This window comes from Falco cherrug, chromosome 9 (assembly GCF_023634085.1).
Source record: "Falco cherrug isolate bFalChe1 chromosome 9, bFalChe1.pri, whole genome shotgun sequence".
Lineage (NCBI taxonomy): Eukaryota > Metazoa > Chordata > Aves > Falconiformes > Falconidae > Falco > Falco cherrug.
Window position 1 is genome coordinate 28,391,622 of NC_073705.1, and position 27,252 is coordinate 28,418,873.

A 27,252-nucleotide genomic window follows, 5' to 3' on the forward strand; every position below is an offset into this window, starting at 1 on the left:
CAAGTCACTTTATTCTCACCTTGTTTCTGCTGGCAGGCTCTTCTGGGTTTCAGCAACCTCTAAACCCAGCAGCCAGCAAAGAGGCAAAAAAAAAAAAAAAAAAAAAAAAAGTAAGAAAGGGCAAACAAGCACTGCTGCAACATGGCTCACAGCGGCTTTGCCAGACACTGGAGACCACCTTTGAAAAAATTGTTTTTTACGAAAAAGGTAAAGTTCAATTGGTGCTACTCACAGAAGGGCTAACAGGAAAGGTTACTGTCACCCCAAAAATCTTTGGGGGGAGTACTTCTGAAGGATCACTGAATACCTGCCTCTGAAAAGCATCAGCACAGATAAGTATCCGGCACATAAATGCAGTGCCACCACCAAAACCAGACACAAGTGTCTCTGCCAGCCAATCCCAAGAGCATCCAACAATCCAACATCTGGCACGTCATAACATGCATTGCTGAACCACTTCTGATTCTGAAACCTCACACACAAAACACATTTCTCATTTACATTCACTTCTCGATTTTTATTCTATTTCTCGCATGGTCTTCAAATACAGTTTTACAGGTCGTTTTTTTCTGCTACAGATACTGTTGATCTAAAAACAGATTAATGAAAGTGGCATTCCAACCTTAATGAAAATTCATAACCATGAAAGATATGTCAACGTATCACTTTACAATCCTAGAATGATGGTATTGGCCTGACATTCCATAGGCTTATACATTAACTTCTATAATAATAACAAAGTCATAGGAAGAGAAAATGTGGCAACTCCTTAAAAGCCAAGAAATAAGGCCACAAGTATCCTATGCTGTAATGTTACGCATCCAGATAAAAGTAAGTTGACTCTGGTATCCATGAAGAAACAAAACGCCCCCAACCTGATAAACCAAGGTATCATCTACTCAACATGCACTCAAAGCTGTATAAAAACTAGTGGCATTCAGCTCTGACTTACATGGAATCCCATAGCACAACCCCGTACCTCTCTCTAAAAATGAAATGAACTTGTTTCAACTTAAATACTTCGCTACCGCATTAAAAAATTGTTCACATTCTGCAAAGGAAAAAAAAACAAAACCAAACCAAACCAAACATCCTGCATGTCACTGCACCAGAAGGCCAAACAGCATCTCCTTACAGGCCGCAGTCTTAATGCCATTTCTAGGTTGTGTAACAACTTCTGTGCAGCCAGAGGCTTGTAAAAGGAACTGAACTTCCTTTGCACACCACGTAAAAAAAAGCAGGAAAATTAAAAAGGAAGATAAAGACAGCTGATGGCTGTAGGTGAAAACAGCAAGGTACTGCAAGGTATATACCATTGGCCAATTATGTAACTAGGACACTGGGACTTCTGTGAAATACCAATTTCATAAATGATGCAACTACCTCACTACCAGATCCCATACTGCACTGATTCCATCCCATAGCCAAACATGTTAGTCCTGGGTAAAAACATTAAACCCTTGGAACATTTAAAAGTAGCTAACCATTTAAATAATGTGTAAAAATGTGCTTATTGTGGCATTTCTTATAGAAAAGTTATTTGATACAAATGTGCAGGACTTGAAGACCCTGATTTAATCAAACAAGTACGAACACGCTTTGAAACATGGTGACTGTTCCAAGGACAAATCCCAGCTGTGGGGCCAGCTCTCTCCCTCTCACGATCTTTCAGCCATAATCCCATGCGAATGTTACCAAAATGAACAGGTTCAGCAGACCACCCCGTGAATTACTGTTTCAGCCCCAGGAGAATGGTAACCACAAGCAGCGATGAACTGCTGTAGAAGGAAGGATCATTTGGGATCTGCTCCCCTTACCCAAGATGGTCAGTTTCTAGCCCTGGATACGAGGCACAGTAAGAATGGTCAGTGCTGAGGACAGATTCATTCTCCATTGCGGTTTTAGGTTATTCAAAAGTGCCATCTTGGACCTATACCATGTCACTTCTCAAAAGAAAAAGTTACAAAAACTGGTAAACAAAAAGTTAGTCAGCATACGGCTAAGTTTATATACACCGAATTTACAAGTTTGTCATTAAGTGACTTCTGCCACAGACCACTGCACATTTGTCCCTAACAAAGCACAAAGCTTGAACCAATGGTCATTAGAAGTGACAATGGGTCATTGCTTTATCAACAAGCATAAAGATAGTCAAAAATAGAACTGTAGCTACTTATCTTTAAATTTGCTGATTGACACAAGCAATCCCTCCCATTTCTGCAACTTCCAGTTGCACATCCTGCTCTATGACAGAGAAAAAACCTGCATCTTTATAGATACTTCTGCCAGAGACCACTTTTTGTTGACAGGTGAATGCAGAGAACTGTCGTCAACCACAGCACCAATTGAGAGGGATTCCTCTGAGAAGCTATAGCCCATGCAAGATTCCTTGGCACTTCACACAGGACCAGGAGAGGACAAGGTTTCTCTTTGTTAAAACAGTGTTTTCAGCAGCATTGTCCTCTTCCAACAAGTTACAGTCTGAATGCGTGATGGGTGATTTTCGCATAGCCCCTTCTACCAAGCTGGGTGATTGCTGGCTTTGTGCAGCTAGACCATATGAAGATCCCCACCACTACCTGCCCAGCTGTTAAGGGACTACAGTACTGGAACAGTTCACTGTCAAGCACTTCACAGGCTTCTTCCAAGGATAACAACATCCTTTGGAAATCCTTCCATTTTAGCAATTTCAAAACAACCCAGCTTGCTGTAAAATTCCAGGATTCTTTTATCATCTGGTCTCACTTCACAAAAAGCCCCACGGGAGCCTGAAGAAGGAAGAAAGAAACAAAATACTGTAGGAGAAGAGTTACTTTAAAAAGCACAGACATCAAACATTACTAGAGTTCCATCTATTTTAACATTTAAACCCAATGAAATCACTGATCCAAATTCCATATGGCACACAGTACCTAAAAGAGACCAGATTTATGGCAACATAGCTGACCATCCCCTAAAGAGACTGCACATTGCAGACATCTTGTCAGTCTGAACAAACCCTCTGCACACCTTTTATTTCACATAAAGCCATCCTGAAACTGATGTTGGCTCAGAAAACAGCGCTAGAAGAGGGCACCAAATCACGCAAAGGAACTGTGAACCTCAGGTGCACAGTAAGGCAGACAGCCAAGTACTTCCCCATATTGAAGGTTTTGGTAATTACCCACCAGCACACACTGCCACACATAAGAAAAAGTATCATTACCAATGCCAGCAGGGGAAATATAACTATTTGTGCATTGTTCAAGATGTAAAAATGTGTGCTCTCATTGCCAAATTGCTCCCTCAGTTCCTCCTATTTTCTAATTTGCAGGGTAATGGCTTAAGTGAAAAGCTACCTTTTATCAAAGACAGCAGCAGAAGTTAGCTATCAGAAATGTTTATATTTATAATTGCTTACCTAAATCTAGAGTGCCAGCTATGTCAGGAATCTAATACCTCAGGCTGACATGCAAATACAGCATGTTAATATAACCATCCCAAGTTTCCCTTGCATCCTAGAACCAACATGTAGTTAGGAAACAAGGAATTCTGAGTGCAAGAAGCTTACCATTAGCCTTTAGAGAAGAGAGCAGGCAGGCCATCATACTTTTGGCCACGCTTGGATCTGTCACTTTTTTGTGGATATCAATCTTTATCAATGATGGGAAGTTGGCAAGGAATGATTCTGGCAATACTTCTTGCTCTTCATGAAAGCTTAGCATTATTTTCTGAAAAGAATATGAGAAACAGACATTTCATCTTCATCCAGCTTTTCATTTATCTGTATTAAGGGAAGCTGCTTTGCTCACAGAGTGTACCTCCAAATCAGCATGCTTTTCAAGTACACCTCTGATGGCCACTTTGTTCCTTACCTGCTGAACTGCTCTCTGTACTTCAGATAAAAAGGCAGGCTACAGAAGCTTCTGAAGACTGTCAGAGGAGGAATGCAAGACTCCTTGCATGGCTTGACAGTGACTCACTTCCAGTGAGAAAAACCAAAATCCAACCCAAACCCAACAGTTTGTACACAGATATTCCTTTTCTTTGCATTTTACATGGGCTGTTTTAGTGTTCTAACCTTCCACATGTATTCTTTGGTTCATAGCAGCCTAGAAACACCTCTCATTTCCATGCAGTTATCTCAGACTACTTGCCCCAACAAAGACAAATTTGTCTCTGGCTTGAAATAAGCCTTGTTGATAACCTGCAATCACCCAGGAAGGTCTTTGTGAATGTGACATCAGATGTTAACTTCATACAACTCATAGGAATGGAATAATCAAGTGGGGTAACGCATAAGCAGACAAAGCCAAATCTGAATATATAGTCAAGTAATTCCCCTGCTGCTTACTGAATTTTAAAACTTTTAGGGAGCACTGGCTCAAGTAAGCAAGCCACATAGCTGTCATAACCCAGACAAGGACTTCATTGCACAAGGAACCATAACATTTGCAATACACATTGGTTGGTTTTTTTTTTTTCCCTAGGTCGAGTGTAAATGTAATCCCCTCTAATCTCTGAACTGCCATCTCTCAAACTCTTGCAGGGAAGGTCTCTGTTCAAAGTGACTACTTCAAACTTGTGGAACTACTTCAGGTTCAGAACCATGCCTGCTCCTCCGGGCTTTTCTTTATCACAGCTGTAACAGGCACAATCCCATGGAAAGCATTCAAAGCTAGCCATGCTGGCTTCAAGCATCAAGGCAAAGGTGATCTCTAGTTGGAAGAAACAGCTAAATTCTAGAAGAGGTAAAACAGGTTATCAAGGAGTAGGGCACAGGTGGGGCTAAGAAGCAGTTAGAGAGGATACTAATAATGACTAATCATTATTACTAATTATTTTCATAAAAAGCCGATACCAAATAAAACTTTCCTGACAGGAACCTAGACAAAACTGCAAGACAAGCTCACAACAGTAGATGTAAGTCAGCAGATTGGATTTGTCTTTTATGAAACAGAAGATTTTATTTATCCCATGAAGTTTGGGGCTCAAGATGTATTTAAGTAAACTAGAGAAGAACTGAACCGTATTAGAAGTCAACAATTTGAAACAAATGATCTAAAAAATACAGAAAGGGAGCTTTTCAACCAAAGCGTAGTCTGAGATGATCAAGAGGTAAGAAGCCTGTAAAGGAAACCAAATCAATTCTATTGAGAAAACTTTCCCATAAATGATCTTCAGTAACAACAGCTTCTAAGCAACTACTGAGCATTTTCTACATTCCTTTGTGGTGTCAAAAGGCTAAACGGATAAAATCCCACAGTGACTATCTCAATAGCAAAGTACAAAGAGCTCCTCTGTACTCCCTCCCAGGGACATCCCTCAAGCCCATAGTCTCAAGAATCAGATTTGTTCTGAGACAGTGCACCAGCAGCAGAAATCCTGGGGTGATGTACCAACAGCAAAAGATGTTCTTAAACAGCTCAACAGAAAAGCTAGTTTATCAGCTCAAAGTACCTCCTGCATTCTCTCTGAAGTTTGGCTTTAAACTCCTGGAAAATCAAGGCCCCTTCTTCCCTTACTGTACCTACTACAACTTTGCCATGTTTAATTTCCGATATCTTTATATGCATTAGCTTTGTTTCAAAATCTGAATTTACATACACAGTTGAAAGCACAGCATTGTGTAAATGTAGAAGAATCAAGTCATATATATCAACAGACTGCAGAATTAGCTCCATTTCAATAGCAATAGTGGAGCTATTAAGACACCTTCTAGTCCAGGAAGCTTTGCTTTGCTTGTGGGAAGGCCTGTGCTCTCAAGAGCCAGGACCTCCTTTAAGTCCTAGCCAAATAAAGCAAGGGCACGCTGCCATATACACCTTTTTTTGCTCTGCCCTTAGCAGCTGGGGATTCCCTTAGGAGGCCCACCAGTCTGAAATCAGCCTTTGTATTCAGGCAACCTGCGGGAGAATACTTTCAGGAAAGTATTCTTTCCCTCTTGAAAGGGGAAGAAAAAGGCTAAGTAGTGGTGTTTCTGGGCCTGCCTCTACTACAGCTTTGTCCACAGCTCCTTCCACATGCAGGTGTGGATCAGCACCTCTTAGTATTAAGCACGTTTCTTTCCTTGACAAGAATGCATCAGCTAGAATTTTTTCACTATTTCTGACAGTTCAGTGACATAGTTTTCTGGTTTCTTCCAAAACCAATTCAAAATACTGATTTTTAGCACTTACTAAAGGTGAGATATCATTTTGCACCATTTACGGTTGTCATGATCCACAAATAGCTCATAGATCTTGACATCAAAACCAAATGCTCTTTCACTTGTTCTCCATACTTAAACTGATGTGACTATCAGGGCCTTAGCCACAGCACGGGGAAACTAGCCTCTCATTTTACAGAAGAACAGAGCAGAAGCAATCCTTCATTTTCAAACCATAACTTTCTCTAGATTAAGGTGGCTTACATTTATTGTATTGATTACTACTAAAGCACACCTCATGGATATATTAGCAACACACAGCTGTATCGTGACTGGCAGTGAACAATTTTACTATCACCTTCTAAGATGTCAGATACCATGCTCATAAAAGACTTCAGAAAGGTACGAAAGCTGAATTAGATGGCAGCTCAAAATGTAAAAGAAATACAAGGTCCTGCTTTGGACAGAAAGAGTTCAGCATACAATCCTGATCTTGTGGGTTATACAAACCTCTGCCTCAGACAGCTCCTTGTCACTATTTGGTTTAGTGTATTTTTCTTGCATGAAAGGGATCCAAGACATTTTGCATTTTTTAATGAAAGGAGTCACATCAACCGTTCCCAAAGCATAGCCACATATGCCATCCTCATCTTCTAAGACGAAGCAGTAATCCAGGCTGAGGGTGAGCAGACCTCCTACTAACCTGCAGAAAGAAGTTCTAAATTCAGTCAAAAGAAGGTCACTTTGAAAAAGTATGCTCTTCAGGTACTCTGGAGGAGACTCTAGACAAGGGGTCCTCAAACTTTTTAAACAGGGGGCTGGCGCGCGGATTAAGTGGCAGGAAGTCAAAGTCATCCGCGGCTGCTTGGTTTCCCCCCCAGCCCCTGGCGAGGGGGGGCGGCGAGGGGGTCTGTAAATACGGGGGGCCGGATTGAGAACCCTGGGGGGCTGTATCCAGCCCACGGGCTGTAGTTAGAGGACCCCTGCTCTAGACCAAAGAAGTGACAGTCCTCCAATCTTAGAATTAGTTCTTACAAAGCATTAATTAACAGACTGATCAACTGTCAAAACTCAGCTATGAGCCACATCTGCACCTCAGGATCCCAGAATTTAATTCCATACACACTGCTCTTCTGACCCACCGGAGACACAAAACTCCTTCGCCTTTCACCCTCAGTTTCTCTGCTGCCATTACCTTCTTGTTCTTCTGCCTTCTCTTTTGGTTATTTTTTGATAGCAGTTACACATCCTTTTTTAACTACCTTCCTGTCACTCACAGAGCAGCCTCTTTATGAAATTCTATCTATATTAAACACTCTAGACCAAAAAAAAATCCAAACCCAACCCCCCCTTACTACGTAGCTCATTTTACAGCTCAGATTTAATGATTATTTTTTTAAAAAACTTAATCTGACCTGCCATTGCTTATTCTTTTTAAAAGTTGGTACAGGTAATCTGCAACATGTATTCCAGAAAAAACTCAAGGCAGTCAGCTGGGAGATTGGTCCTCAAAAAAATTTCAATTATCTGAAGAACACTAGGTTGGAAAAAAACCAACCACCAGAGGGTAACTATGGACACTCTCATGACACACTTTCACAAAATCTGAAATAATAGGATACTATGATGCACAGGCTTCATCATATAGAGATTTCAGCCAAGTCTTTTTCTCTAACAGCTCACAGCAGGTGGCCACAGCACGAACTGAGACATAACTGTCAACAGTATCTTTCAGAAACAAAACCCCCGTCTTCCGAGAGCCTGCACAGGAGTTTGTTGGTTTGGTTTTTTTTTAATCAAATTTTCTTTGCATTCTTCCCACACGCACACTTTTAAAGATTCAAATTAAATACAGCATCAAGACTCCATCTCCCAGGACCACCTCTGTAGGTCATTCATTCCTAATACTTACTTGTCTCCAATCAAATCTGGTAAACTATGGAAGGGCTGATCAGCTCCATCAGCATACATTTCTCTGCAGATTTTATATACAGATGCCTAAGAGGAGAGAAGAGATGATTTCAAGTAACCAGTCACATTCAAACACTAAAAACTTTGTTTTAGAGAGATTTCATGAACAGCTCCACTGTAAACTAGTTACACAGAACAAGAGTACCCACCAATAAGAAAGGATCTACCTTTTCCCATTCACCAAAACTAACAAAGTTGCCCATCAAAACCATTGTGGTTAAGTTGAATGTCTGGGAAGGAAAGGCTGGCGGACAATCTCCTTCACGTTTTAACAGCACAAGGTAATCCTGATCAATACCCTTGCTACAAAGTCCCTTTCAAAACCTCCAATGTTCCAGTGCAACAATTTCACCACTGTGAAAAACAGACACACCCTGGCTTTCCCCCTGTTAAAAGGCTTTCAGCTGAATGTCTTTAAAGAGCAAAATTGTATCAGCCACACTTTACTTTAGAAACTTCACACTTCTCAACAAGGCTTTGCATTGCACAGGTCTGCTCCAGCGTCCTTTCCTAAAAAGGGAACTCCTCCCCAGAATAAACTCTTTATGATGGCACATTTAGCTGCATAACCAATTGCTTAGGTGGCTTAAAAATATCAATTCCATTGCCTACAGAGGAACAAACAGCTTAGGTACAGTCCTGCACTAAGGTATGGAAAAGGCTACATTACTACTCGTGAGAACAGCACAGAACAGAGCTAGCCTAAAAGTAGCAAGTAAAGGACCTGTCTCCATGTGCTAGCCCTGCCTGACAGGCTTCAAAGGCAGGATTTATTTGAGCTGCTGCAAACTCAACCTAAATACTTATGTTTCAAAAGAAACATGTTCATCTCAATGTAGCCGCAAATGCAAAAGTTCAAGCTACCTTTATCCTTACATTGTTTAAACTGCATCCATAAAGGGTGTTAAATAACTACTGCTTGATACATCTGCTTCAAGTATTCTTCTTGCTAATAGGAATAAAACTGCACTACACATCTGTTCAGCAGAAGGAAGATCTAATCAATAGTAATTAATACAAAATTCCTGGTTTTAAAGTATCAAATGCTCCAAAGCAGACAAATCAAAGAAAGATTTGACAATTCTTTCAAAATCAGACCAAGAAGTTTACAACTATCACTAAAATGATAAAAATAGCTAAGTACCATCACGTGTTGCAGCTACCATTTGAGATTCAGTATCAATCTTCTGCCTACGCTGCTCTGAAAATACCAGCATTTACCACAGTAGTTACTGAGTGAACAGGTACACACATATCCACCCCTCTAAGGTTAACCCATTGCATGTGTCCCCACTGCAAGAATTCCTCCACCAGCTGCTAAAAACTTTTGAGTTGCCTTTCCGAAACAGGGAAGGCACTCAGATTTAAAAAGGTGGTGAAGTGGGAGACTGGGAATCAAGACGTGGGTGTACATGTACTGCAGCACAGCAAGTTGTTGAACCACAGGCAAGTCAATTAACCTCCATTCTCCTGTGACCTTGCATTTGTGCCTTGTGCAAGATACTGGGACATCTGTTTCTTTAGGGGATGAAGGGACTCAGCAGTAACCAGTGTTGCCACAAAAGGAAACACATCACTAACAACAGCGACCAGTGTCAAAAGCAGTTACCTCATCTTTAGGAAAGTAGGGTCGTATGGTGTACACTTTGGAAGTGGGTGTTAATGGAGGTGGTTGAAAAAACAGGTCATTTGCCCCATCAATAGGCAGTAAACGCTGTGAAAACAAAATATTTAATATGACTGTATGAACAACAAAACCAATCACTCTTGGGTGTGCACTGCAGACTCCCAAATTAACATTTGCTACTTGCAGGCACCCCAGAAGAAGATGGGGTTGGTATGCTTTACAAATGCAAAGACCTTATTTGAATAGAAAATATCCAATTGGTATTTTAAAATATGCAATTGAAACAGCACATTAAGAGTCTGTTAATCTTATCTGCTTTAAAATACTTTTAACCAATCATATCTACACTGTCTCTGTATAAGAACATAGAATGTCAGGAGGAAAGGTTTGGTCTGAAGAGGGTTAACTGGCCAGAGGAGACGCTTTATCCCAAAAGCAATGCGCTGATTCAATTTGCTGCGCGCAGAGCACCTGTGAGGGGGGAAAAGTATAGTGCCTGAAAAATCCATGAACAAATCTGAACATGGTATAAACAGTGATTTAAGACTATTTGCCAATTGAAGTCTTTTCAACAAAGCACATTACAGCTTTATTTAGAGAGGAATCAAAATTTGGATTACTATCCCTTTTGCTCATGGAATTCCCATCGGCAAACAAGCATGCGCGCATTGTGCAATTGCGGGCGCAGATAAAAAAAATGCTGTGCGACCTGCAAAGAAACAATGTGAAATGTACAACTAAAGCCGCTGCGCTTCGCATGCGCGTGGGACAGGCAGCATCTCCTTGAGAAATTACTGTAGAAAGGGGAGGAAAATTATTTTAAACCAAGCTGTAAGGCTAGTGGGCTTTGGACCAGAAAGCCTTCGGCAGACCAATCCTTCCAGACCTCTGATGTGCAACAAAAGGTTTCTCATAAAACAAAGAAAATGTCATTCAGTTGTGAAGTCATATTGATACCTGGAACTCTCCTGCTAGACCACCTCTAAAGGCCCAGGGTTCTTGGTCTCCACTTAAGAACTGTGCTGAAGATTGACTACGACACCCTGTTGAGATCAGATCCAAGCGGAGAATGTTACGAGAAGGGGGATTTCCTGGGTGTCTAACATGTCCAAAAAGCTAATACACACTTGTGGAAAAAGCTCTCTAACTGAGCTAGAATCCAGGGCTTGGGGGGAGGCTGTAATAATATATGATTTACAAAGATTTCATGCTTGCACACTAATTGCAGTTTTCCAAATTTTTTTATTACCTATAACAGACTCTTGTAAGAACACATGAGCTGATTCAGCTAACACACATCATTCTAGGCCAGAAGGCACAAGAATGGTGCCATGCACAATTATGTAAGCTTCTGAAACATTTTGTACATATTTTTTTTTAAATATTTGTGGCAGAAATGTTTATTTCATCTGTGAAAAGATGACATTTTGGAAGCTATGTGGCTCAATAGCTCATGTCATAAATTTTAGATCAAACAAATGCCATTATCACAGCCCCTTAAAAAAAATGGACCTTTCTGAAGTCACATTTTAGTAATGGTTGTTTCTAATCTTGTCAGAAAACTAGGACTGGCATTATATGCAAACAGTCTTTAACAGTTCAGGCAGCCAGGACAGCTGTATGATACAATATTCTTGTAAAGAGACTACACAGTCACATAATCCCAGGCTGTACCTTCACAATGCCGCTGGCACGTTAAAAAGCTAAGCAGTGCTAACTGGAATTAACTCACAATTTAAACTAGTACCCCCTGTTGGCCACAGATAATACTAGCCTTGCTTTTCAGGATCTTGCTTTTTTTTCCTTCTCAAGCATATCAGAGGCACCAGGGTCCCTGCTGATCAGCCAGCCACAGCAGGCCCATTAACGTGCTCAGCTTTAGTTTACATTTGCTTTAGAAAAGAAACTTCCATTAGCTGTTTGACTTTTAATACTATTCTGCCAGCAAGGTACCACAGCCTTCACCAACTACCATAAGACAACTCTGAAGGGGAGGAAAAAAAAAAAGAAAAACAAGTGGTATCTGGAGTGGAGATTTCAACTACCTGCCTAGTCTTCTGACAAGATGAGCAGCGCAAATACTCTTCCTTTTGTGGACAGCAATCTACCTCCTGTTCAAGTAACAGTCTCAGATCAGTACAGACAAGTAAGTTGTGCTAGTCAGAGAGTCCCAAAGTGTGCCAAGTCTGACATTTATGAAAGTTTAGGAATATATGTTAAATACTGATTATGGTAAATTTCAGGAACAATTCAAGCATTAGAATTTGTATTTGTCTTACTCCCACATTTTAGAATTCTCACATAAAATGACATCCTTCACAAGGAGATTTAGTCAATAACTTGGAAGACAGTATCTGTCTGTCCTTTGAGACTACAACTTAACTAGCACTTCCAATTATTACAGTAAAGAGCTGCGTGAATGAAGAGCTGTATAAATGAAAAACATAGTTAATGCCTTAGTCGCTGCGCAAATGTGACTTCAGTTCATGTCTATTGCACATCTAATCTATCTGAGCTGCCTCACAGACAAAACCTTTCCATTTTAATTAATTAATGACGACGCGCTGTGAACATCTGGCGCTGTCCATCCAATAGCAGTAGAAACTTGTGCTGAGGATTCTCCCATCTGTACACAATGGGGAAGAAGATAATAGAAGTCATTAGTAATCCATAGTACTGTACAGCCACACTAATTTAAGGGACTGAATGCTAGCTGGACTTGGGAGGAGAGGTGAAGAAAGTGAACATTCAGTGGACCATTGAGCACACCATCGTGAAAACTAATTTGTTTGGATTTTTAACGTACTTAGCTTTACATAATAATGTATCTTAACAAAGACCTTTGCTTTGTATGTATTTACACTAGTGATAAAAACACAAGCTGAAGACAAAAACAACCCTCTCACAGAAGCACTGCTAGCATGAATATTAAAGTGTACATTTGAAGAACTCTAAGAATTAATTTTTTAACTACCTAATACCAGTTTAAGTACTGGAACACAACAGTGCCAAGATTAACAGAGCTACTTACAGAGTTGGCTTCCAATATGAACTATTCCAAATACTTGACGCATTTAAAGACTTGAACCCAACTTTACAGGGGCATTGGAAACTGAAGACAATTTCAGCTGAAATCAGTAGGTGATTCAGATAATTCTGAAAAGCAGTCCTAAGTTGGACCCTCAGTGTTTAGGGAGTACAAGAGTCACTGTTCTTTTTATAGAGCTTTGGCCTGGAGTTTTAAACAGATTAACTGAAAGTTATCATAAAGAGAACATTCTTTCTAGCTAAAGGTCAGCATACAGCAAGAATAGTAAAGTTGGGGGAGTTGTGTTATGCTGATCTTAAAAATGCACAAACGAAAGCTTTTGAACAGCATTAAGCAGAGATGTTAACATACTGCAATGCTGTTGAGGTTTCCTCCCAAGCTAGTGTTCTCTGTACTTTGCAGAAGGCAGTCCTAAAAGCTCTTCTTTATCAACCATACGTATAGGGATCGGGTATTTAATAAGCACAGAGAGGAAGTTGTTGAGCATGGACTGACTTGATGACTTAACAGGTCTTCTCTGTCTCTGCTTAAACCTGGCAGTGTTTAAGAATATCATATAAGGACAATCCAAACACTAGGACCAGACCAAGGTGGTGTAATGGTTAACCACTGGGAGGTTTGTGACAACTACAAAAAGTGTGACGTGAGACCATCAGCTTTGCTGTCTGCTGTGTATGTCAAGCAAGTCCACAGCATATTCCTTACAGTTGGATTGAAACCTGAAAGTGAAATGAAGTCACTAGAATTACCCAGGCCATGCTGGTGCTATCTGCCAACTTAGGACCCCCGCAAAAATCTTTCAGGGAAAAAAACAAAACCAAACAAAAACCAAACCAAAAAAAACCACACTTAAAAAAAAAAAAAAAAAGAAAAAAGAAAACACTGTTTCAAGATCAGTTTAAGTCTCAGACTAAATCTGTCTAGAGTTCCACAATTTCCAGCCATTCCCCAAAAATAAAATTAACAATAACAAAAAAATAAATAAATCACAATTTGGAAAGTGTTTAAAGGAAATTATTTTGCACCAGAATAGCCTTATGCTAAAGCTCGCATGCGCACAGGGCTAGGAGGATCGGCTTCCTCTTGGCTAGGCCCATTGAAAGGTCGCTTCTGCAATTGTTCTGTTGAAGACAGCAATAACGTTATCAAGACAGAGCAAGCAGCAGATGGCTGATGTGGTCACATTTCGTAGTGTCATTTCCAATCATACAGCAGGGTAATCCAAGGAGTTACATGGCATAGTCCAGTGTGCATTCAGTCAAGAGTAAGTTAAAGTCAACACTTACGTGTCAGATGAGATTCAAGTTTCATTAGCCCAAGAAGAAAATCAAGGTCTCCAACCTTAAGCATCCAGCAGACTTCACTTTAATACCAAAGCAAATTCACAGCAGGCATTGCTTCCAATAGCGAGACAGGAAAACCTTTAAAACAGGGTCAAAACAGACCCCATATCCAAGAAAACGCATTTGCCTAATACTCTGTTTTCCCCGTGGGCTAATTTAAAAAAAAATAAAATATATATATACACACTATCTGGGATTATAATGGCTCCCGATGCACCTACCTAACCATTGCACAAAAGATTTCACCATTGACATAATACTCTTGATATCCCAGACGTAGGAGTACATGTCATAAAGGATTGTCCTGTTGGCACAATTGGAGAGGCGAGTGAACATCCCCATCACCAAGCTGCACATCTCTTCAAACTTGGCTGCTCGGTTACGCCACTCTTCTATCTATGAACGGAGGCAAAAGATCCAGAAGATCAAACACTACCTTCTAAGGAGAAGAGGTACTCAAATTATGGGGGAAGACTATACAGTTCATTACTACATTTTATTAGCATGGACTACCACACTACACATGACACAGATAGCTGTTAGAACTGAGGCTAGTACAGGGGTCACTGGTCAAATACATACACCAGACTGCCTTCACAGCTAAATGGCACTACAGGGCTTAAAACAGTAGATTCCACTGGAGGAATAAAAATTGCTGTGACCTGTGGTTAGTTATACGCTACCCTTCTGATCCTAGGAAGCCGAGCATCAGCCTATCACAGAAAACACTGCTCAGGATTTCGATTTAAAAGGAGACAGACAAGATTCACACTCACTTTTTCAGCATCCTTTCCTTTGCAATTAACACTGACAACACTGCTATTTGCTCTGAGCCACTGGAATTCTCTCAGCATCTGTGCACCTTTGGGCCCGTGTTCATAAGGCAAGTAAAACAAGTCAGCAAGAAGCTGCAAGTCCTCTAAAGTCACTGGTTCTACTGTGTAGAGAGGCTTTTCATTTGGCCCAGGCACAAACTGTTCTTTATTAATTTGCTCATCAGTCTGCATAGGGGCAATGTCACTACCAGAGTCTTCCTGCATAGACATCTCAGGGGACTTTGATTCAGCTATGCTCTCCTTATCAGTATCCATGGGCTTCAACTCCTCTGCCATCTTGGCTTCAGTAATATCTGTCAGGATCTGATTAGCATTCTTGTCTGCGTCATCTTGTTTTTCCACCACCATGTCCATCGGCTCCTCATCAGATTGCTTCTTCTCTTCCTCCTTTACCAAGGCTGGTGACTCGCTGCTCAGTGCCGCCCCCTGACTCATGATGGGTTCTTGGTAAACTGTGGTAACCACAGTCGCTGCATTTAAAGAGGATGGTGCCACCAGAGGCCCAACATCCCCTACAGTAGTTTTAGCACCACTGTGGGCCACTTGCCTACCTGAGAACAGAAGAAACAAGTTTAGAGTTTTCAATATCTGCCGGCTAACACTCAAATTACCAACTTCTGCAAATCATGGATGATCCTGCTGCCATGGCATCCGATCAGCACAGCTTCCTTTTGGTGCTTTGCCTGTTCAGTCATTGTAATACTAACTACTGACTGTTTTTTTGCAAGATTCCCCTCCACATACTTGGTAAGCAAGGATAGGATGGAGAAAAAGTTAGGAAAATTAGCTAATATTTATGTGCTTCCAGCAGCATTTCTAACTATGCCATCAAAATAAAAAGCTCTCAAAGACAACTTTTCTCACCTCTGCATTGATCAACTTGTTAAAAGCTGTATTTGGACATAAAGCACACTTCAAAATAAAAGGAATTGTGCTTAAATATGTCAATTGCAAAAATGTCTTGAACCTAGGGAAAACAGTGACGTTCAAAACCTGACTGGGCATGGTCTTGGGCAACCTGCTCAAGCAAGGTGGTTAGACCAGGAGATCTCAAGAGGTCCCTTCCAATCTGAACTATTCTGTGAAAACGGAGGAACACGACACCTTAATTCAACTGCCATTTTTGCTGCAGTTGAGTTTTAGAAAGATCCAAAACCCTACAGCAGTTCAAAAGGATAACTGCACCAGAGCAGAGTTGGGAGAAGGGGTTCTTCCATTACCCCGCCAGTTATCAGAAGGGCACTGTGACCATCTGAAACCCACATGTGGGAAAAAACCACAGACTTTACCTCAGATCCCAAGCTCCTATTGCTACAAGAAAGGTGTACAATGCTGGAAGGAACCCATCTGGTTTCTGTAGACAGAAACTCAGAAAAATAAAGCCATTTTAGAACAACTGGAAATACATGGACTCTTCTGGGCCAGAACTAATGTTTATGATAATCTAACACCCATTTCAAAACAAAAACTGTTCTTCCTATTCTCTCAGGTCCTGTGGAAGTCTAGTAACAACTGGGACTAGCAAGATCCAGAATGTTTCCCCGTCTTGTATCAGAAGTGTCAAAGAGTTATACATCAAAGGTTGCTTCTACTGATCGGTCAGGCACGCTGCAGAATGTCAAGCATTCTTCCTTATTAAGGTTTCCCCAGTTACGAATGCAGAAAATGTTCCCAACTGAAAAGTATACAAATTGCCAGGTTCTGTAAAATAGCTTTAATTTAAATGCTACTACTGAACATTTAACCCCATTTTTCTACCAACCCCAGAGCGATACCAAATTGGACTCACTGCTGTATTGCTGAGGTACCCCAAATTCTTGCAACCATTCAGTTAAGGCCAGCTTCAGGGCCATCTGTGGGCTGTAGAGAACATCTGTTTCAATATCTTCATCACTCCCCTCATTTTCCAATTTAATCTGGATAGAAACTGTACTGTCTTCAGTATCAGCTACAGAGACAAATTTGAAAAAGTTATCACGCAAGTTTCATTTAAAATTTAAAAAAAAAAGTTATGTTAGACAAGGCATTCAAGAACTCTCTAACAACCTTACTTCACAAAAGAGGACAAAGCGTTACATCCTAATTAGACAAAATGGAAAACTGCAGTGACCATTAATATTCAACACAGAAACAGTATGCAAAACCTAGACATTCTGGCCTTCAGAGTTTCTCTTTTGATCTGAACTGCTCGTATTCCAATGAGATCAAATCCATGGACACTTATGTCAAATGTGACCATTAAAATGGCTTGCTGAGAGTGCTTTTTATACAACCACAGATACCTCTCAAGACTAAGATTCTCTGATAGCATGTGCTACAGATACTTCCCAAAAAACAGTAGAACAATTAAAGGCTCATTATCTTTCAGGGAACTGTTATTTACTTATGGGTAGAAAATGCCAGGTGATCTTAAAAAGAAAAAGTTGGCAAGGAAAGGCTAGAATCATCAAAAAAGTATCAGTATTACTTGCATCGTTAAGCATAGATACTAGCAAGCAGTTACATATACTTACTCATCACCACATCTTTTCTTACTCCATTCATGTTAGACTTGTACCAGGTTGCAAGTGTGTGAATAGCCACATAATTGGCTTCAAATTCACAGTTTGGATTGGTCAGAACTCCCTTTAGTCGAGGTATGAGCTCAGTTGACCGCCCCTTGTAAGGCCCAAGAAAAAGCCTCTTTTGATCATAATCATTAGCATGAATGTTATCCCAGATAACTGGCGCTCTCCTGATGATCTTAGAAACTTCTTCAATGGACTCTACTGGAATGTCTTTGGATACAACTTTCGGACCTAGGAGGGAAACAGGATAATCAGAGGGTTTTGCATATACTTGAAGATTCAACCCCCATGTAGTTAGACAGTTTATTTTATTAAATGCTTGTGAGAATTTTTTTTTTTTAACACCAGCAATGAATTAGAAAAAAAACAAACCACCAAACAAACGCCAAACCAAACAATTTTTACCTGTCCATAACACTTCGATGCCAGGGAGCAGCTTTTCTCCTACAGTCCGTAAATACGGCGACTGGGCAACATTTGGGTAACAGAAAGTTCCACAGTACTCTGTGCAGGAAAAGATTGTCACTGTTAGTAAAAGGATGCACACATGTGACAACATACCCAACTGTCCCATGAGCACTTTGAGAGAATGCTACCATTTGAGAAGAAAAACACCTATAAAATTAATCAAGAAAGGCCCCAAAGTCTGAAGTATAAGTAAAAAGGACATTATGAATGATACTTAATATAAAGATCAGAAAGGAAAAGAATTTATTTAAAATTGCTCAAATGTCAACATTAGGAAAAAACTAACGAAGTCCATAAACGGAAGGGCAGGTTACAGCAGACAATATGCAAGAGAACTAGAAACCCTAAGATTAATCATGAAGTGCAAATACCTAAAAATATTAACACTGGAACGTATGTCTCTGTAAAGTTAAAAAGGAGGTCTGTAACAGAACCAAATTACTACAACGTAAGGTAATAAAGATCATAACTTTGCTACTGAATTGAATTTTCCTCACAACAATCCACACCTCTGAACACAGTGATTCTCCCCCCCTTATAATATTCTTGTACCTATTAAAGGAAGCTCACAATTTGAAACAAGCACTGGACCCAAATGCAAGTAATCTTATTCTTTAATAAATAAACAAAACAACTCAGCAACTAGTGGAACTGGGTAATCCTATTAAAAACAAGTACCAATGACAGAAGTGAGCACAGACTGTGCTGTACCTCTACTTTAAGAAAATTCTAAGAAACTAACAGCCAGTCAGATCAAGAAGCAAAAAGATTTTGGTACAAGTCAAATAGAAATCTTCCTTTAACCTAATTTTCAGTTCAATCTTCTTGAAGTAGTCTATCAAGCCACCTTCTTTGTTTGGCATTAAGCCTTTCAGAGATGCGTAGATTTGGCAAAAACTCGGCATGTACTTCAATTACTTGAACATTTCTTTATAAGTCAATTTCTTCAAACAATCCCAAAATACTCACTCCTTAAAGCAGTGATTAAATATTAAACCAGCGTTTCAGGCAGTAAGATAACAGTCCCCCTCTTTTATGGCTGAACTAAGAGATTCATCTCATTTTACCTGTAGGACAGAAAAGGAATGTGTCTGGTTCTCCTAGATACTGATAAATTTCATTTGTGATTGAGACTTGCGCATGAGCAAAGGAACTGAAAACTTCTTTGTCTGCTGCACACATATTGTGATCAATATCATCAAACAGCAGTGCAAAAGATCTGCACCCAAACTGGGAAACCTAAAACAAGACACAAAAGCAAAATATTTATTTTTCTTTCTTTTTCTCTTTTATTTTAAATCAAACCACAGAATTTTTACATCTAATCTATTCTAAAGGAAAAACTACAGGAGTCAGGGAGAGAAGGTAGAGAAGGCAAGACAGACTGATATCTATTCACAATAAATGCCTATCTTTGACCCACTGCTCTGCTTCTCTCAAAGATTAGACCTATGAAGACCTGCAATCTGTTCCAGTTTTAACAATCCAAAGCTGATCTCACTGGACAGACAGCTGGAAAAAGGCTAACTCTGTAACAGCTTTTGGGAAAGGGAGAGGAGTCAATCAGGAGAACAAAAAAGATGTGTGTGTCAGGTCTGCTTCTGAAGGCGTTTATTGTGGATAAGAGCTCTTGCTTTAGAAATGCATCTTGACTTCAAGGCCCTAAAATACCCTGAAGACAAGCTCCCAAGAATAGCCTTCAGAATCCAACACAAGACTTTGTTTTTACATCTAGATGATCATTGGTCACTTCTGCAATGCAATCTGAACACATCCATTGGAATTGTTCAGAGGCATCCAAACTAACACTAGTGCTGAAAACATTAAAAGAAGCTAGTGAAAAGCTCCAAGAGTGAGCAGGGTACTCAAGTTTTCAAGGTAAGTAGCACTGCAACTGTGGCAAGACTGTGTCACACTTACTTGGTCCAGCTTGCGTTTCAATGTGGATACCTCTTTAGGATTGGAGAAAGTTATGTCAAGTCCAGGTGAGATTGCATAGATGAACTCTATTTCATGTTCTCGTGCAGCTGATATTAGAGTCATTAGCTGCTCTGGAAATCAAATTCAAATATTTCAGATGGAGTCAACAGTTAAAAAAATCTCAGACATGATTATAAGTAAATTAAATACAGATGCCTCTTCTACCATAATAAAAAAATAATTTGCTGGAATTTCTTAAAACTAACACAGCAAAGAGCATCATATTATTTGGAAGAGTTCTCAGAAATTACGCCAAAATGAATATAACAACTGTCCTTGCATTATTTTCCATGTTACAGATTTTTAAAGGTTTTTAAGTTATCTTTATCTCAATGTTGCGAGACAAATGTGGATGTAGTCTGTTTTTACAGTATGCACATCAACAATTCTAGAATTATTACTTACTTTTTCCACTTTTGTCATACATACTAAAGGACAATTCAATGTAGTATTATCACCCTGCATGACACTAATTCACATACTATTAATGACTGAAGCTCGGGGCACATGAAAAAGGGTTGTTTTTTTTACATCACCGTGTAGAAGTAGTTGCTTTAGACTTTAAAACAAACTTGAAATCTATCTTCTATACAATGAATAAAGAGATTTATTTTTAGAATATTTAACAATCTTTGTTGTTACTGACAATTATCTTACAGTATCCTTTAGATTATCTTTCTGCAGTGACTCAAGGCGGCCTCCAAGAAGGATTATTTAATTTCAAGCGAGTATGACTTTCTTCCCCCTCATCCAAGGAAAACAATCCCCACAGACTAATAAAACACCGCAGATCCCATAAATGCCAGAGGTGAATAAAAAGCCTCACACCAGCTCGAACAGGTCTTTTATGTTTTGACTTGTCAGGAGCTGCTTTTCTGACTGGTACTCTCTTCACTGAGACAAGCACTTAATGAATCATATAAAAGGGCATGCTATTCACTCATCAATCTTTTTTCTTTACTCAAACAAATAATTTCTACTGCAAAATATGGCCCAGATGTTCAAAAGCCAGAGGAATAATTCTGAGCAACCTTTCCCTGGAAAAAAGTAAATCTTGTAAGACAAAGCCTTAAAAGCCGTTTTAGAAATCATCTGCAAAGTATAGTTAAAAGAGGTAAATCCATGCTTGTACCAAAGCTCCACTAAATACATCTGCAGTGTATTAAGAACAGCTCTCCACTCACCTTTGAAAATGGCTACTGCAATCAAATACACACAAGCATATGTAGCAATGACCAATTCATTCAAGACTATTTATAGAAAACACAGAGGGGAAATAAAGGCAATTACCCGCTTCCTCCACAGAGTACATTTCTCGCCAGAACATCCTGTGCTTATAGTCATCCTTTGGAGCATACAGGTATGTATTCAGTCCCCACTTCTGAAGTCTATAAACGTAAGAAAAAAGCCTTCATTGGGAGAATAGCCTTCCAATTCAGGAATTCTGCATTCTACCTGATCCAATTTATTTTCTTCATTGAACATTGTGTTATGCTATTAAGACAATAACTTTATGCACAAGTGATACTGGGCAAATTTGGTTTAGGCAAGATGGAAAAGTGAGGATGAGTCCTCAAAAGTATAGATATTAGGCAAAAAGTTGCTCTAGGTTAGAACAATATTTCTTTCCAGGCTTAAGTGGAAGATTGTGATTATATAGCAATGGAATGTGCTGCAGTAAGAGGAAGCATGACTTGCCTTCTAAAAAGTTCTTTTCTCTGCTCCATGACCCAAGGTCTTCCATAAAATCCTATGGGAAACAAGATTAAAATTATCCAGTTAGATTATGCCTGCTCTATGAAACTTTATATCACAACCCACCGTTTTCTTCCTCTTCTGTTACATTCATCAAAAAGTTTATCAAAGGAAAAACAAAATGTAGTTATAAAGCATTAGGAGAGTGATCTAAACTGATAAAAGCACGTGCAATTAAAATTCATTTAGTTTCTTATGATCTAAGGTCTTATATTTTTGGCCACTGAAGCAATTAGTTTTCAGAATCCAAACTGTACTCCTGAGAATATGCCCTTGACAAGTCAAGTCAGCATTATTAGAAGAGCAGACTGAACAGTCATAACCTAATTAAACTATCACTCCAGACCTACAAAACAGATTTGATTGTAATGTGAACTCTGAAGACACCTGAAAATATTTACCAGCTCAAAAATGCTTAACCAGTGGTACAGATTAGAATGCTAAATACACGCAGGGAGTACATAAATACATACTGAGGTAGATGCTGTATAATTTAAAAAAAAGTATGTACAAGCGAGTAACAAAATGATAAGGATTTAACTCCTCTTACTCAGTTCAGTAGGCTCCTTGTCAAAATGAACTTGCAAGTTGATACCTTACAATTCCCACATTTTTAGAAGCTAAGACTATGTCTTTGAATAATTGTATGAAAGCATCTACACAAGTAATTTTATAATAGCACATATTGAAAGTCATGAAATTGTATGGAAATTATAACTGCTTCTGGTTTTAAATCTAATCCTTCCATTCTAGAAACATAATACTTTAAAAGCACTCTCAATGCACTCTTAGTCAAGGAAATTCACTTAGACCTATGTGCAAACAGTTCAACCACAAGTGGACACTTCAAAACAAAGCTTCAACTCGGCAGTCTGTGCAAAGACCAGAGACTGAAATAACACTGAAATTTAGTAAGCTCTTATTTTCAAACAACACGGCCGCTCAGTAATGAATGATATACACAAAGCTCACAAGTCCCCACTGAACTCAGTTCAAGAGGTAAACAGAATCTTTATTTCCAGAGCTATTCACCACTGTAAATCGGTAAACATGTGGTTTCACAGAGGTCAAAACCACCCTCCTACAACCTTTCAAAGCTCAAAACTGATGCAACGGAACAGTTCTCTATATAATAACAGGTATTTCAGATACCTGTTAAGAGAACAACGTGCTTTTAAGTAGCTTAAAAAACGCTCAAGTTTTAGGAATTAAGTCTCTCAAAAAATGATCTTAGACTAACTGGCACCACGAAGTGGCAAAGCTGAGTAACTACTACTCCTCACAAACTGCCAAGTGACAGAGGACAGTTAAACAGAGGAACAAACAAGAGAGCAGGTGCAAGGCATGAAAACCTCCCAGTTTATTTCACCCAGAACAAATTTCTCATTTTCACTAGAGTTCCCTAATTCTGACTGATGTTGCCCCGAGGAAGCTCAAGAATCCACAAAAGGAATGAAATACTGTGATGCCTAATGAGCACCCCACCTATGTCTCACAGCTCGTTCAGAACACTTTTGCTTTACTTGTGACCTGTGATACTGCTGTTGCAGACCTACTAGTCTAAAGCACAACAGGGGCCTACTAATAAAAAAATAAATAAAATCAGATAACAAAACCTAATTAAATAAGACTGAAGAGAACATGCTAATCCAAAGAGATACTTTTCCATCTGTCACCACATTTCTTAGATTACTAATGTCACCAGCTGATGACAATTCTTGGATCTTTCTAACTAAAAATCGACCCGTTTTGTATTACTCCCTCAAGAATATGTGTCAGGTTATTACAAAGTCAACAGATCGTGCTAAATACCTCATCTCAGTTACCATGCTCTCCATCACTAAAAGCCAGGATACGCTGGAAGCAGAGCACCAAAGCTTGCCATCCAGTATTTGCCTCAGACCTTATTACTCCCTGAAACAGTGAATTTTATACCTGTCATAAGCTTTTCACATTCTTAAGAGTGCACACCCGGTATTTTTGAAGTAACACAGCCAATTTCCCCACTCCCTTTTCTACAAGATCCAAACTCTCAATTTCATTGCTTTAATCTCACCATACCTCTAGTCTGTGTCAACCACCGCACTATGTTTAAGTATTTATCTAAATTTCTGAAGCTAATCCCTCTTTTTCTCTTACCTCTATAATTCTTTTGAGTCACTAAGGTGACAGATGTTTCCATCCACTACTGTTTACCTCATTCAACAGAACTGTTTTTCTGTTGGTGGTGGTGAGGTTTTTTTGGTTTGTTTGTTTGTTTTATACACTCCCCTATTCTTTTTCTCCTGAATGCATATTGATGTTAAACTGGTAACTGCTAACTAATGCTTCACTAGGCAGAAGCCATTTTCTTGCTTTGTTTTATGCACAATACAGTCAAGAACACCTGCACCAAAATACATGCAGAGGCAATCAACAATGTAACTAACAGGATAAGAAAAATGATTATGGTATACGCAGTGGTTCCGACAGAAACCTAGATGAACAGGTGATCCACAGTCAAGGTGTATCAGCAGGAACACAAGAAAACAAGCTGCTACAATCTGTATTTCTGTTCACTGTTATCTGTCTCCAAAGCCTTCAATTTAGCATCTGTCTTCAAGGAACTAGGTCTGTTAACAAAGTATAAAAAAGACATCTATCTCATCTATCTCTCTGCAAGCTGACTATATTTAAGTCCTAGTAAAGTGCTAAAAAATAAAGGCATTAAGTGGGCCTAGCGCACTTCTCAGTTTTGCAGAAGCCAAACGGTCTTATCAAGAAAAGGACAAAAGGCATTCTACAAACAAATGAGTTTGATAAACAGCCTGTTTCCCTCTCCATTCCATCCATTAATCATTTTGTTCTCCTACTAAAGATTCATTATAGGTACAGAAATAATAGCGGTCTACAGCAGTTCAGAACAATTCCAAACCAACTATTGGGAATAAACCATTTTTATTGCTGACTTTCAACCATCTACCTTAACTGACCCACCAGAAACACAGATAACTTTTTTAGTTACCGAAAATTGCAAGAAGTCCCTTTATTCTGCAGCTTCTGCAACAGCTGAAACAATTTAATGCTACAACTACACCAAGAGACAGAAGAGGACTGCTCTAGAGAACAATTAAAATAGTAAGCTACGACCCTTCAGAGAACAGGGAGAATTTAATATTAATTCCAGAACAGATGTCTACGGAATCACCTATTCCCTACCCAGGAAACCGAATCTGAGCCTCTGGCGCACAGCAAGAGCACGTGCGGCTGGGATAATAGCACAGTAGCTCTTTTCTCCGTCTCCTGCCTCCCCCTTTAGACACGTACTAGCAAGAGAGCCACAGCACTGTCTCAGCCTCCGTTAGGAACCCTCGGCCCGCTGGGGGTGCCAGGCCTGCCCTCGCCCCGCCGAACAGCTGCCATCAACGGGCGCTCCCTGCTAGCGAGCAGCTTCCAGCAGAAGCCCCAGGGGCAGAAGCCCCGCCCGGGAGCCGCAGCTCCTCCCCGCCCCCAGCCCGCTCTAGCGGAGGGAGCCCCGGCCAAGAACCGCGCACCCTCCTGGCAGCGCGGGCCCCGCCGGCCGTCACAACGGGCCGGGGCAGGAGACACTGCAGCACCAGCGCCCCCGCGGCCTCTGGCGGATACCGACCCCCCCCATCCCTCCCGTCTCCCAGGGATATGGGGCACCCCCTCCGAGAGCTCTTACCTTCGACGACGCCGCAGAGGAAGCGGCGGGAGCCCAGCGCGGTCTCCGTCTCGGTGTCGGTCTCCTCACCCGCCGGGACCGGCCCCGCGGCGGCGCCCGGCGGCTCTAAGGGAGCGCCGGGCACCCCGGCCGGGTTGGGGCTGCCCTGGGGCTCCTCCAGCGCCGCCTGCCCCTCCTTCTGCACCATCCTACCGCCCGCCGCCAGGACCCCCGCTCGCTGGGCCGGGCCGAGCCGAGACAATTCGAATCACTCCTTTCCCCTCTCCACAAGCCCTTTGTCTCCGCCGCTCCGGGCTGCCGCCGCTTCCTGTTTACTGGGCCCTGCGCCTGCGCGGGGAACCGGCCCCAACCGGTCCGCACCGCTCGGAGCCGCGCAGCGGGACCGCCGCGGAGGCGGAGGGAAGCTGCTGCCACCACGGGAAGGAAGGACGCGGGCCGCCGCGGCCTATCGGCCCCCACGCCGCACTGCCGGGACCGCGCCACTCGAGCGGGAACAACGGACTGAGGAGAGGGAGTTACCTCGGGGAGCGGGCGGAGGGGGAGCGCGCTCGCGGCGCATGCGCGGGACGCGGAAGGGCGCGCACTGCGCCTGCTCAGGAGGCCGGCGGGGGGAGGGGCGAGGCCGCGGCTGCCCGGCGCGCCTGCGCAGAGAGCGAGCGGGTGCGCGCGGCGCATGCGCGGGCGGCGCGGCGGGCGGGGGGAGGCGGCAGGAGGGCAGCACGCAGGTGCGGGGTGGGGGGGCGCGCATGCGCCGTGCCCTTTGTGTAGGGAAGCGGCGCCGAGGGGGGGGAGAGCGGGCGGGTGGGAAGTGGAGTGTTTACTTCGGCCCCGCGCAGGCGCGGCGGGGCACAGCGCGCGCAATCCGGGCGGGAGGGCGCGCGCCTGCGCGGGGGGAGGTGCCGCTGCTGGCTTAGCGGCCGCGCGGGTTCCCCTGAGCCGTGGCCTACTTCTCGCGGTGGCGCCGGGGCCCCGCGAGGATGGGAGGCCGAGCGGCTGTGTCCCTGCCATAGCGTGGAGGGGGGCCGCGGGTGGGGTGCGAGGGGAAAAATGCCTACAGCCGCTGCCTCCCAGCGCAGCCCGGCTGCGCTTGCAGGTGTTTCCGTGCCTGGAAGGGGCTATGAGGATGCTGAAGGGCCGGCTGCGCAAATCGGAGAAGGAGCCTGAGGTCAGATGGCGTCGCTCCAGGGAGAAGCTCCAGCCGCGTGGGAGCGACAGGCCCGCAGCACGGGTTGGAGACCAGGGGGCTGAGCAGGGAGCCCTCCCGCAAGGGCTGTGCGGAGGCCGGTGTGGTAATCCTGCCCACCCAGCCAGCGCTGGGGGGGCCACAGCAGGTACCCGCCAACGTGAAACCTGCCAGCAAAGCAGCTGCCAGCAACCCCAGCTTGCGAGGGGGGCTGGAGAAAGCACCACGGCAGCCACATCGTGCTTCAGCCAAAGGCTAACACAATGAACAAAAACTCCTATTAAAAACAGCCCCTGCTGATTTGGACACTGTGCACCCCTACCCAGCTCACTGTGCTTGCCCCAAACCCTGCCTTGCATGTTTGAAGCCTGTTTCTTGCTCTTTGAGCTTATTTCCACTGATGATATTTTGACATGACAAGAAGAAACCCAAGAGACCTGCTTTTCTGGCTCTATTTCATGCCCAGCATGCTGCAGCAAAGACCCTGGCCAAGGAGCATCTCTAGTTACCATCACATTCAATCTAAAGCTTTCAAAGAGCAAAAATACCAGTTGTACTGCTACCCTAAACAGTAAAATTGTGTTGATATGCAGCGCAAGGCTTTACTGGAGGGTTAGAGCAGAGAAACGCACAGAATTTGGGTGGAAAACACACAGTACTC

At 41.9% G+C, this 27,252-nt stretch overlaps 1 protein-coding gene across 1 annotated transcript; it reads right to left on the reverse strand.

The window, feature by feature from the left end:
* Positions 1-502: 502 nt before the first annotated feature.
* OGA (O-GlcNAcase) lies at positions 503-25,974 on the reverse strand. Its single transcript, XM_055719985.1, has 16 exons — positions 25,409-25,974; positions 21,667-21,718; positions 21,259-21,356; positions 19,909-20,039; positions 19,056-19,227; positions 17,926-18,024; positions 17,467-17,751; positions 16,743-16,901; positions 14,894-15,504; positions 14,339-14,513; positions 10,683-10,768; positions 9,708-9,812; positions 8,040-8,125; positions 6,638-6,830; positions 3,551-3,710; positions 503-2,768 (listed from the first exon to the last, which is right to left on the reverse strand). The coding sequence occupies exons 1-16, from the start codon at positions 25,593-25,595 to the stop codon at positions 2,632-2,634; spliced, it is 2,736 nt and encodes a 911-aa protein (XP_055575960.1). The 5' UTR covers positions 25,596-25,974; the 3' UTR covers positions 503-2,631.
* Between the last annotated feature and the right edge of the window lie 1,278 nt (positions 25,975-27,252).

Coding starts and splice junctions, on each gene's coding strand:
- OGA (XM_055719985.1), bottom strand. CDS start 25,595: ATGGTGCAGAAGGAGGGGCAGGCGGCGCTGGAGGAGCCCCAGGGCAGC. Junction 8,126..9,707: donor CCTACTTTCCTAAAGATGAG/GTAACTGCTTTT, acceptor CTCTCCTCTTAG/GCATCTGTATATAAAATCTG. Junction 2,769..3,550: donor CTCTTCTCTAAAGGCTAATG/GTAAGCTTCTTG, acceptor TTCCTTCTTCAG/GCTCCCGTGGGGCTTTTTGT.